Genomic DNA, 13,008 nt, shown 5'->3' with positions numbered 1-13,008 from the left:
GAAAATGCTTGTTCCTCGCCTGAGTCTTGTTTCACTCGGGCACATTAAGGTGTATCTGTGATTACTGTTGTTTTTTTTCTGACACAACCACAAGGTTTTTATGTCTATATTTGCCTCAGCAGTGTAGCCTCTTTCTTCTTCCCCATGTGTTCAAATCATGAATTGAGAAAACCGGGAAAGATTGAATCCCTGTCGTTCACAGAGGTAAACATTTGATCATTTAAGATGAATTGGTGTTAAAATCCGTTTCAGGCGCCAGATATTATCAGGCTAATACCAGGCAGCACACGGCATGTAAAGCTGCTTTCCTATGGCGAAGCTGATCACACTGATTACTCACCGGTTACATTTCTTATGATCTCTCTCTTCATTCATGCATGCATGCACACACACAACGCTTAAGTGACAGATGTGCTCAGCATGGTCAGAGGACGTTTTGCTGTGAGCTACAGGGTGAGGACAAAGCAGTTCTATTTCTGGGCTCTTAATGGACATGTTCCCATTTTCCAGTGGAGCAGGTCTAGCTGAATTATCTCCCCCAGTCTTTAAACTGATTACAGGATCTCCTTCTTGACGACTCCATTACTGAATTCTACTCGTTCTCTCTTTTTCTCTGTCTTTGATCTCCCCTCCTCTCCGCTCTGTTCCCCTAGTTTGTCCTCATGCTGTGTTTCCATTGATTAGATCACATAAGGACGGAGAAGCTGCAATATCAGAACATATTTATACCTCATTTGGCTGTTCTTTTCTTCGTATGCCTTTCCCCTCCCCCCTCTCAACCGCTTCTGAACTATTTCCTTGGTTCTGCCGGTGCCACTTCTGTGTGATCATGTTTTGAGCATGAGGCTGAGTAAATAAAGGAAAAGCCTCCATATCCCATGGTGCCGAGTCACGGTGGCTGAGTCCGTCAAAATTCACTCAGATGTGCGGATTCACTTAATGGATTTGTTTCTCTCCGTCCCTCCCTGGTGCACATGGCTCTCCAGTCTAGACCTAGTTCTTCTGTGCCCTATCAAGGCGTTATAGTCTCTTTGTGGTTAGAAATCAGACCTTTTGCACGTGTTGCGTTTTCACATGTAGTCTGCCCGGTGAAGAACCAATCGCGAATGGTGGGAGTTACGCAAAAGCACTAATTGTGCAGATGATTTGCTTGGCGTGCTGCTCTTAAGCATCATTGCATGATGTCGACATACTCCATTTTGCTCATCAGTAAATTCCTTTTTGCAATTCTAAGAATTTAGCCATGTTTACCTCATCAGTGTCTTGATTACATCGAGATTGTATTCTACAGACTATTAACTGCTTAAAACCTAGAGTGTTTAATGATGGGCATATATTGAGGACTATCTAGTAGCCATAAAGTAATGGCTTGGTATTCATTGAACCATTATCATAGGACAAATATGCTTACTGTTACTTTACAACCTTTTATTTTACAATCTTTCTTAGCAGATAAGATTTGCTGTTGGTGAAAATGGCTCAGCTGTCATCATTGAAGCAAAGTATTAAACTTGTGTCACGTGGTAACAGGTGGCGGTTTATATTACATATTATAGGTTTATCAAGGTCAATAATGAACTTTTAAATGTAACTTTTCAGACTACACTTGAATTCCTGTCTATCGACCTACTGCCATTGCCCTCTCCTATTAACTTCCTTTAGGATATTCCCCTTCACTTTGATCACCAAAGAGATTAGGAGTTATCGTCTCCTTTCTTCAGCTTTCAGAGGGCATATAGATCTGCCTGTGAAATGTCCTATTTCCACTGCAGGTTTGAAAAAAAGGGTAGACATTGAGCAAAAAGATAAACTGAAATATATGTTTCAACTTACATGGAGGCTCGGTGTCAGTCAAGTACAACTGTGCTCTGCTTGCTCAGCACTGTTATAATTCTCCCTTTTCCCCCGTCTCTGCCTCATCAAACCTTCCTCCACTCTGCCCTCCAACTTCTCAAGGTTGATTCTTGTTTCTCACTGACAGATGTCTGGGTGAAACTCTAAACAGAGATATTCTAATCTCTTCCCGAGTGTGTATGTGTGTGTGTTCAGCCAGCCCCCATAGGTAAATAGACAGCTCTTACAGAGTGCGGTGTGTGTGTGTGTGTCTGCTGAGTCAGGTTGAGGATGACACACTGAGCTGAGAGACGGCTGAAGGGGAGTAAAGTGGTGGCGGGGGTCTGTTAGCTCCCCTCATATAGCTGTTAAACCCGTACAATGCCAAAGTTCAAGAACAAATCTCACTTTTGATAGCCTACCCTTCTCTTACTCTCGGATTGTCTTCCTCTTTTTGCCTTTTCTTTGCAAGATGGTGATCTGTTGTCTTTCTTACAAAAGCCTTTTCTGCCGGGGTGGACAGCTACACAAATGATTTTGTCGTCAATTCAAGGCAGGGGGTAATTTTTAGATGAGCGCAGCGCTTCAGAATAGACTTGCCCCGCTGAAATTAGAGGTTGTCAAATGCTGCACATCTCCACCGATGGCCCAGCACGGCCCCCTTATGTTAATGTGGCATTTCATCCAGAGGAAATAGAATTAGAGGAGGGGGGGGGGGTTGTTGTGGAACAATGTCACATGTTCACACTTTTACTTTCTCTTGTTATCTGAAGGGTGGCTGTTTTGAGTTGCATTGGAGTTTGCAAATAGCACACATTATGTTTGCTGTCTGGTGAAAAGAAGTGATTTTGTAACCCACAGAAAATTGGCTCCTCTTTACTCGTCATTGATGGCTCCTACACACATACTTAGCCCACCAGTGGTCTGTTAAATGGCTCCTCTGTGTTTATTAATTGCTACAGCAAGTAAGGTACTACGATTTATTATAACGTCTTCATTTAATTTTGATAGAATGCCATTTAGTACTGATCATCTTTTCTAGAAATACTAACTATGAGTGATTAGGCTGTGGATACATTTGCATATCATCCATCACGGAGTAACAGAGATTACACTTCTGACCTTGTGGTTAACGGTCTCCTTAACCACTGGGCCATCATGTTTATGTTTTATGGACTTCTTTTGGTCTCACAATAATGTATAGTTTACTGTCCTGTTTTTCCCTCTCCCATTACTGCCATGTTATGTCCTGATGTCCTCCCTGTATGATGTGTCACGGCCAAGCCCCTCTGCTTGTACAAAAAGCCTTGAATGTGGCCTGAAACCGCTGGCATTGGTTAGGAGGACTGATGTAATCTGTCTTCTGGGCTGGATACCATGAGGGTGAATTCATCTTTAGGGACCACTGGGAGTATCTGTGAGGACCACAGAGTGCTGAGGTCATGTTATTTGGGAAGGAGTAACTCTGGGCCGAGTCTCCTGGCCTGTTTGAACACTTTGGATGTGTCCCGCAGGTGTTTTCCACACAGCTGCAGACCAGATGTTTGTGTGTATGCTTGTCAGAGTCCATGAGCCCATCGATCACACATTATTCTTCTGTCTTTCGACAGAGTAAACACGTCTTCAGCTCAGTAAATCCCCAAAAGCTGACTCCATGGATACTTCCACATTTATTTTCCAGTGTTTTATATTTAGCTCTTTTTTGTTTGTAAAAGTGGACGATTTTTAAACGAGACAAAGACTAAACAAAAACCTAATTATAGAGCTTGGACCCACCTTCCACTTTAGCTTCAAAGCTTAGAGGTCAGGCAGGCTTTACCGAGGGCATCTAAAGTCGAGTGTCAGGTAACCCAGCTGGAGTTTAATATAGCTGCTAGAAATCTCCTAACACCCGCCCTCACTCCACCTCACACTCACCAATCCTTGAGGCCTCACCAGCCGTGCCACTTTGTTTTATCTGTGGCAGCCGTTTCACAAAAAAAGACTCTTCTCCGCAGATGACTGTTTTTTTAAATCACATTTCTCTTTTCACTGCCGTTTTATTTCTTGGGTTCAGCAATAGCATGACAGACATATAGTGATGACACCTTTGGGAAGTTAGAAAGTGTGCCTGATCAGTGCGTGTCCTCTATTAACGAGTGTTACAGCCACAAACGTCAATTCTGATCCAACACTGACACACTCGCACACGATGAGCAGGAAGAATAAGTGCCTCCTTGTCAACCTGCACTGCACAGCATTCCTCTGCAGTGTGAATTCATGTAAGCTACGGAGGCAGTCAAATTGGGATATGTGTGAATTGGTGGTGAGTGTGTGTGAGGGTTTGAGTCTCTGTTGGCAGTGTGTGAGAGAGTAAGAGAGAGGTCCATTAGTTTCATCTGACAGAGGGATCAGATCTGAAGGCATATACCTGAACGCTTCTCTGCGTCTCTTCTCCACACCTGCCCTGCTGCTCACACAGGCTGCTCTATTATAGAACAGCCACAGGGGAAAAGCAGGCAGAGAAAATAGACGGTGGCCTCAACCTCCCATAATGCAGTGCTTAACTTTATCTCTGCCATATAGAATAAGTTGATCACAAACACAGATTCTCCGTTTTTAGTGGAACATTTGTTCTATCCAGGTATAAAGCAGTCTTTCTTTTCTACAGTTGCTGGCTAGGGTATTTATTTATGAAGTACTCTCCAAAATATGCTCACAATTGTTCATCTATAAAAGACAAACAATACTCAAGGCACTTGGCACATTTCTGCTGTTTCTCTTTCTTTTCTTACAACAGAGATGTATATGCTACATTAAGCCTTTGCCCAGAAGTCAAAATCAATTTGACAGTGATATATCAAAACCTCAAGAAAAAAGAAAATGTTTGATTGTGCTGTTTTTTCTTTTCTCTGTTGCTTACCACAGTGTATGTATGTTTTGTGTGTTTCAGAGATCAACAGAGTGCGCAAAGACATGTACAGCGACACAGTGAATGGCCTTGTGGAAAGACATCCTATGGAGCTGCCCGAGCCCCTCGGACCCATCGTCCACCAGCAGGAAAAACTGTTTGTGCCCGTCAAAGAGTACCCTGACGTAAGTCGTTGCTGTACACACATCACAATCTATTGCTGCCGTATGCAAGTCTCAGTTATAGCTCTGCATTTCTCTTGTTGTTTTAGAACTTATGAGGCGGATCAAATACATCTAATACTGTGTCTGTATTGAGTGTTAAAAGAAAACCAGATATTTGTTCTGTTTGTACCAACAGCTAAACCAGCAGCTGTAAATATTTAAAAATGTGTAATTTGTGAACACATGTAGTTATTCTTCTGGTCTTTGGCAATGCATCTTTGTGCGGTGTCATCACTGGAATAACAGCTGCCGATAGTTGAGCAATCTCAGCGCTGACATATTTTTCTTCTTTATATTTGACAATCTTCCTTGAATCTCAGCGCAATCCATCCATAGTTCTGTCTTCTTTCCACTCCTTATTACTCTTTTAATTTTTGATGAGGGGGGGGGGAGAAACACCACTGTTTTTGTCAGTTTGTTAAACAACAGTCGCTGGACTAAAAAGCATGTATACCCAGTTGTTAATGGACTCCTGTTAAAGATATATCAGATGGCAGAAGCTCATTTGGTCCTTGTCTCAGAAAAACATGGACTGCTGGGGTGTTTATGGGCCCACTCGGCGGTAGATTAGTCCTGAGAGGGAGATAAGGAGGGGATTGAGAGGATGAGTGTCACGAAAAGTAAAGTGCAATTCCATAAATATTCAGTTGGAAAGAAATATAAATCTTTTGGATTCTCAGAATGGCGGAATATATTTCTTTTCTGGGATTTAAAGAAACACATGTACACAATAAACTGGGAAACAAAAGTACAGGATGGAGCGATCATGCTAGAGGAGGACATGAGGAGGACGCTGGCCACTCTGAAGAAGCGAGTCAATAAAAGCTGAGGAATGACAGATTTGTGTGTCTATAAGAAGAGCCATGGAGTGTGTGCAAGGTTTTAACCACGGTCAGTCGGCCACCATCCTGTCCTCATGGTAATCTTTGGCATCCACTTGAATGGTTGTTCCATGTGTTGAGGAGCAGCGTTTCTCCACGTAATCCCAGCAGCTTGCAGTGAGGAAATGAATGGAGGGAGGTGACTAAGGATAAGAGACACTGTGGAGCGGGGCAGGGCTCAGCCAGGCGTGGATTTGCATTTTCCCCCTGACAGAATTGATAAAGGGCACCAGGGACCGGTCTGGATCAGCTTAGCTCCAGCTCAGCCGAAGACCAGGCCCAGTCTCGGAACTCAAGCTAAATCAACCAACCACAACACAGTCCGCCCCTTCCATCTCCGGTGCCACAACCTCAGATCCTAGGGCTGTCCCCTAATCAGAATCAGAATCGGTTTTATTACCAAGTAGGTTTATTCTCTTGAACATCATATTTAAACACCTAAGGTAAAAACGTTACATGTTTTGCTGTAGGATCCTGTGGGATGTGTGTGGGTTTTGTGCTAACCCTGTATATGGCCTGTTAAATGTTCTAGGAGACAGAAGGTCTGTGTGAATGTGTGTTCCACCTGATGCTGTGCAGACACTTCTGGAACGACTCGCACACACTCTGACACACACAAGCCTATTAAAAGTGCAGCATCCTCGGGTGACCTCTGTGTTCCCTTTGCTCTACGGGCTATGTTGCTCTGCGCAGAGCAGGGCTGTAACTCAGGATTTTGTTTACGAGGTGTCGGGAATGCTACTTAATTAATTAGGCTTCCCCCTGGTGGCCGAGATGACTCACTGATGACCTTAACAGACACTAATATATACACACATTAGTATGTACACGAGGATGTGCGAGTAGAGGCAAAACGCATAGTGATGCAAAACGTGGACATTGTTCCACTCTGTTTTGGTATACACATGCACGCCCCTTTCACCATGTGTGCTCGTTAAGTCTGCAGTAAAGAGGAGTTCTTTGTTATCTATGAACGTGTTGATTTGAACCAGGGAAAATCATCCACAGGTCTGCTGTTTGGAACATGGTTTATGTGCAATAACTGTTATTCCACCTACAATTACATGCACATTTTGTTACTTAGAATTATATTGACCCTTTTTCAAGTCAATATCATCTGAATTTGACCAATGTGACCCTGCATAACGTATTATGTTATGCAGGGAATCCTTTCACTGCTGCTCTAACTGCCCTTTGCAGATGTATCATAGACGGAAAGGAAATAACATTTCACGTTGCATCATTTTAACCGCACATTTTTTTCCCGCATCGTGACGGTTGTTCGGCTGTGTTGTAGAGTAAGAAACAAACTCAGTCTGAGCTGCATTACTTTATACCCAGTTAGTGTTTTCAAGGAGGATAAAGAATAGCATCATTTAGTGGTGGGGTAAGAGCGGAGATGATGTAGGATCAGTTTGAAAAGCAAGAGGGGAAATTACTGATATGCGAAGGAAAGAGAAATGTCTCTTCCTATCCCCAGCTGCCCACCGCTTGAAGGCGAGGACACTGTAATGCTGATTATTAGACTGGGGAATATTTTCTCCCTCTCACATTTCTGTCTGATTTCCCAGATTCCCCCTATCAAAAAGGCAAATGCATGTGTGTGCGCCTGTGTGTTTGTGTGTCTCGTTGATGCAATTCTGGGTTCTTCCAAGAAAGCACGGACCAATGATGGTTGTAGCCTCTGTTTTGTGTTCTTGGCAACAACTCGCCTGCCATGGAAGATTTGTCATCATTCGTACTATTTCCCCCCATCTTTTCCTTTTTCCACACTCCCCTTGTCCTTTCGGGACACCCGCCATCCCCTTTCCTGCCTCTCAGTTTCCACTTTAATTTTAAAACATAACTCCCACTTACCTTTACCCGCCACATCCTCATGCTGAGGTCACGCTTGCTCGATGGGGCTTTCTCTGTTTCACCTACGTGTCCCCTGCTCTGGTTTCTACCGGTAGATAATTACACTTTCCTGGTGTCTGGATGCAGGGCAGCGTGTCAATTCTACCAAAATAACATGCCTTGCCAGCACGCCTCTGCTCTAATTCCCTTAAGTGTGTCCCTCTTCTGGCCTGTGTGTGCTTGCCTGTGTGCCCCACATGTGTCTGTTAGTGTGTCTCTCATTCTGTCTGCCCGTGTGACTCCCTCACCATTCTTCAGTCAGCCATTTCCTGATGTCGTCAGTGGTGCAGAGTGATGTGAAGCGTCACCGTGGTTACTGAATCTTGACTGACAGCTGAGTCGCAGGCTATCTGATAACTTCAACCTTCAATTAAGCGCTATCTATGGGGCTGCGTCTTCCAGAGCACACACTCACACACATTGATAGGAAGCTGACTGACGGCTCAGCATGTCATTTCTGTTGACCTTCAGGCATCTGATAGGCTGTGGGACATGTCTTTCATGTGCGCCTCTGTCTCCTCTGCCTACTTTATTCCCTGTGTATGTGTTTAATGCCCAGGTGGGTTGTGGGTATGCCATTGGGTAGTACGAAATGCTTAACAGTGAAAATACATACCCGTGCACGCCACAGATGTCGCCATTGCTGTGCTGACTCTATGAAATCGGGCCCCCACTCAGACGTAAGCGCTTGAGCAACTGCCAGACAGGAGTAATAATAATAATTATAAATGGGATTTATATAGTGCTTTTCTAGACCCAAAGACGCTTAAGTGTGTGAGTGTCTGAACTCCTCTCGCCAGCGTCAAGAGGCAGAGAGAACAACATGAACACTTCCATAGATCTGTAAAAAACGTTGTGCTATACCGGCATCTGGTGTTTTGAGGGTTGTCATGTTTTTGTTTTTTTTTGTCTGAGAAACGGAATCCTTTTTAACCCCCCTCCTCACCATCACAATTTACTTTTATAAACTACACTTCCTCAGCAGAACATACGTTTGATCCCCCTGGAAGGTTAACATTTGCTTGGTTATTGGTCTGTGTTTTGAAGTTAAACGAATCCAATCGAACATCTTAATGACTTCTTGGTAAAAATTAAAACAGAGTTTTGGATCAATAATGGCTCTCTGCACTCAGCTGTCTGAGACAGGAGATTGATAAACAACAATAACAGAAAGAAACCAGAGTATTAAGGTAGAACAAAGGCTTTCATTATGTCTACTTTGTCTCATACATTTAGAACTTTAAAAAGTAAGAAATGAAATGGTGTAAAAATATATCCTTTGTGTGTTTTAGCTATGACAAACAGCTCTAAGTCTGTGAGTGTGTGTCAGCCTTTAGAGAGAGGGGAACATTTTGCTTCATTGCTCGATGATGCTTCACTTCGATTGCAATGCAGAGATTTTAAAGTACCAAAAAAGACTGGTGATTTGAGCAGTCAGGCTGTTCTGGACCTTTCTGTTTCACTGCAGTAAAAACCAGCCAGATCCCTTCACAGAGAAAGTCATTAAGCTTGTTCCCATGTGGGTGTCATCACTTATCATGCCAGCTCCTGATATCCTTCTGACCCCCTTAAGTCATTACCAGTCCTGAAAATGTACCGCCCCACACCTCGCCTCACCTCGCTGATAGAGCTGCAGAGTGGAGGATTTTGATATCTGTAGCTGGCCAGCCATGCATGATGATGATGAGGATTTGATGAACGGATGGTCTTCTAGTTAGCTATTTGATGATGAGGGTAATTACAATGATGATTTAAACGGAGAACTCTATTGGTTGTAGTCAGTTAACATGATGAAGGGCAACAGTGTAAGCTGTTAAATGTGTATTTATAATTGTGCTAATTCAAGTGATTGCTTGCATATTACCAACTAGTGCTTGTATCCTGTAAGTGGACGCTGTTTAGTGCTTCCTGGGCCTGTTTGTCTCTGCAGACGTTAAGCTGAGAGACGGAGGTAGGTGGAAAGAGAAGGACAAAGGGAGCAGGTTTACCCCACAGGATTTAAAGGCTGCACCAGGAATGTAGTGTCTGAAGAAAAAGAAGACTTAAAACTTTGCAAAACTAATAAAGATATCATTTAGTTGAAAAATAATCTCATGCTAATATTTAATTTTAAATTAAAAAACACATTTTCTTCTGAAAAATAGCTGACCCTTGTTTACCATGAATTAAATCAGTGGTGCTGTCACTGAGGTGCATAAGAATCCACCAGCTACATCCATATCTGAGGCACCAACAGGTCAAATCCATAATTGATCACCAGCTGCATTATATGATCAAAACAGGCACTGAGTCCCACACACGTGTGTGTGTGTGTGTGTGTGTGTGTGTGTGTGTGTGTGTGTGTGTGTGTGTGTGTGTGTGTGTGTGTGTGTGTGTGTGTGTGTGTGTGTGTGTGTGTGTGTGTGTGTGTGTGTGTGACAAGACACAAACCAAGCTTCTGTGACTTGCCACCTGCTGAATATAGTGAAGACAGTTAGACCTGAAGTAAGCATCAACTCAGGCTAAGGCTTGCTAAAGGTAGGCGGACCTTTAGGTGCAGCAGAAATTCCTTTTTAGGTGACAAGCGTTAGAGTTTCTCTAAGCTATTAATGTAATTTAAAAAAAAAGAAGGTATTTTATTATAAATCTGATAGCTTTAATTGGTCGTTTTCTGGTCAAATAATAAAAAATATCATCCATAATAGGAATGATTCTCAGTATACCTGTATGAATGTTTTTATCTGTTTGACAACCAGCTGACTAGTAACACAGTCAGCCAAAGTTGATTAAGCTGTGAAGGAGAAGCTCATGACTGATCAGCTGATGCAAGTGTGACTTCAGTGCTTTGCCTGAACTAATGCACTTCTCTAACAGAAGAATGGGCACATTTTTGCCAGACAGGACCAATCCTAAATGGATACCGTTTCCATCCCTCCTCGTGATGACAGATAAGCTAGCATTTGTTCTAAGCTTTCCCAGCTCTGTCAAAGCACAGTCTCCTACTGACTTGATTAACTAACAGGCAAACAAACACTGACGTGCAGGCTAAATCCTTATTACTCTTTCTGCAAATATCTTATCTTAGAGTTCATAAACTTTGCTCCGTGCTTCTTTCACTCATGTCTCCCAAAACCAGTCTTCCCTCTGTATTTCCACCCTGCCTGCAACCCCAAAATAAACCCAAACCGAATTATCAAAGGAGCCATGGATTAGGTGCTAAATGCTGGATGCGCTGAATAGAGCTCTTTGAAGTCTATAGGGCATTAAGGCAAAAATGTCACCATTGGAATCTAATTCTAAATTTGACTCCTTCATCGCCCCAGCTTCATTCCACAGCTTTATCTCCACTGTCCCTCCTGTGGACGAAGTTTGCAAACTGCTGTATGTGTGAGTGTGGGTTCTGGGGATCAGGCCACAAGGCAAACTAAATAATATGGATTCATCGAAGGACGGAACATTTTCCACCCAAAGATGAATGAGGGATGAGAGGCAGGCAGGCAGCCGGCTGGCGGCTAAGGAGGTTGTGTGTAGCCGGAGAGACATTGATTTTGGCTATGAGAGACCGAGGCACATGAGAGGATGACATGCAGAAGAGGAAAGGCCAGATCCTGTGTACTAAGACAAAGAGGAAAAGGAAGCCTGCTCTGTTTCCACAAGTCATAAATGGATACAGAATAAAGGAAGAGGGGAGGAGTGTTCTCTTTAAAGCCTAACAAATCTGTAACTTAAAGTGAAATGAGATAAAGGAATTTTAGGTATGATGAAAAGCGGAGTTTTGCTGTGATAAATGTTTAGCCATTGCTTTGGTATCATCTCTTTCAAAATGTTACTTATGACTTTATGGGAGGGTTGGAATCAAGTGAGTGAGAGGAAGAGGAGGGATGGGATGGGATGGCAGTGTCTAGTCTAACCATAGATTCCACCTTGCTTTGATACATTGCACTGAATGAACTTTTCCTCATTTCCATAAGCTTTGTGAGGCCGGCTAATAAGTGATTGGTATTCTCGCCGTGGCCTGGCCCCGCTCTTCGATAAGCTGTGTGCGCACACAGCCGAGCCCTCAACATGATCTCATTTCCTGTCTCCCAAACACCACAAACAAACGCCGTCAAAGGCACAATTTTTCTGTTTCCCTGAGTATTGTTGGTGAAACTGTTGTTGTTTCTCAGTTCTGCACACAAAAAACAAACCACAATGCACCATTAGCTCTGGGTGCCGAGGGCGTCTGCAAGAGTTCACTCCATACATTGTGGTTTCACAAACACTGTGGCGTAGACGTAGATATGCTCACAACATAACCCGCCTGTGGAGTAGCGATAACTAGGGCTAAACAAAGGCCCTTTTAATGTCAGTGTAAGCCCTTGTCCTGAAGGGGGCTGTGTGTGTGTGTGTGTGTGTGTGTGTGTGTGTGCATCTGTCTGTCTTTCTGTTTGCACACAAACTGTTTGTTTATACTGTATGCTACTCTCTGTATTAGGGTGTCTGTTTGAAAAACTGAGATAAAATGGGGCCGTAATAGAGAAGTGAGAAAAAGAGTTGGTCAACCAAAGGTCCCATTGTGTCTTCGAATTCAGTAAATGAGCAGAGGAAATAAGAGCGCAGCAAAGATATAAAGAGAAAAATAGACTGCTGGAAGTTTCTTAGTCAGCTAAATGTGTAGTTTATGCAACTGTTCTCATCACCGGATGGGTGCTGACAGGAGGGCCTGATTAAACAGAGCTGCAATTGTTTAGTTGAACACCAGAATGGCCTTTAGCTCTCTATTTCTAGTCATTGTGGGATCAGGCAACAGTGGTTGGAAATAATCTGTTTATTTAAATCATGACTGTTAGTATTGTTATTTATTATCTATTGTTAAAATACAAATGTCCCTGCCACTAGCGAATGCTTCAAGGGTCCCAGAAGCTGTAAGCTTTTGAAATCCAGCCAAAAGTCATGGTGGTTTCTAGACATTACTTTAAAAAGCGGCCTGGAAACCAATGGAAGTGCTGTAACAGCAGAAATATTGAAGATGAAAACTAGCTTTTTTTAGTAGGTGCGGAGGAGGCTAGATAGTTTAGCGAGGGGGGGTGAAGAGCGGATAGTGTATTTGGCAGGGAGGGCACTGTATCCATCCTACTCCTCTGGCAGCACTGAGTCTAGTTCCTGGCAGGCTCAACGGCTCTGCACCCTTCTGATAACTTACCCGCTTGGCTTTCCATTGTCTCTGCATTCCAGTGGCTTAAAATGGAGGTCACCTTTTCTAACAGCATATCAACATCCTCGAGAATAATGTCAAACCCTCAGTGCACAGCGGGGGGTGGGG

General features: G+C 43.3%; 1 protein-coding gene across 3 annotated transcripts in view; it reads left to right on the top strand.

The window, feature by feature from the left end:
- Nucleotides 1-13,008, top strand: part of qkia (QKI, KH domain containing, RNA binding a) — a 65,761-nt gene that overhangs the window by 18,598 nt on the left and 34,155 nt on the right. For all 3 annotated transcript variants that reach the window (XM_010777172.1, XM_010777173.1, XM_010777171.1), the window contains exon 2: nt 4,766-4,908. In XM_010777172.1, the coding sequence (XP_010775474.1) occupies nt 4,766-4,908 (143 nt within the window). The remainder of the gene's footprint in view (nt 1-4,765; nt 4,909-13,008) is intronic.

This window comes from Notothenia coriiceps, unplaced genomic scaffold (assembly GCF_000735185.1).
Source record: "Notothenia coriiceps isolate Sejong01 unplaced genomic scaffold, NC01 NC01_scaffold00017855, whole genome shotgun sequence".
In the NCBI taxonomy this organism is placed as follows: Eukaryota; Metazoa; Chordata; class Actinopteri; order Perciformes; family Nototheniidae; genus Notothenia; species Notothenia coriiceps.
The sequence above is the reverse complement of the archived record's forward strand: the minus strand, read 5'-3'. Positions and strand labels throughout refer to the sequence as shown.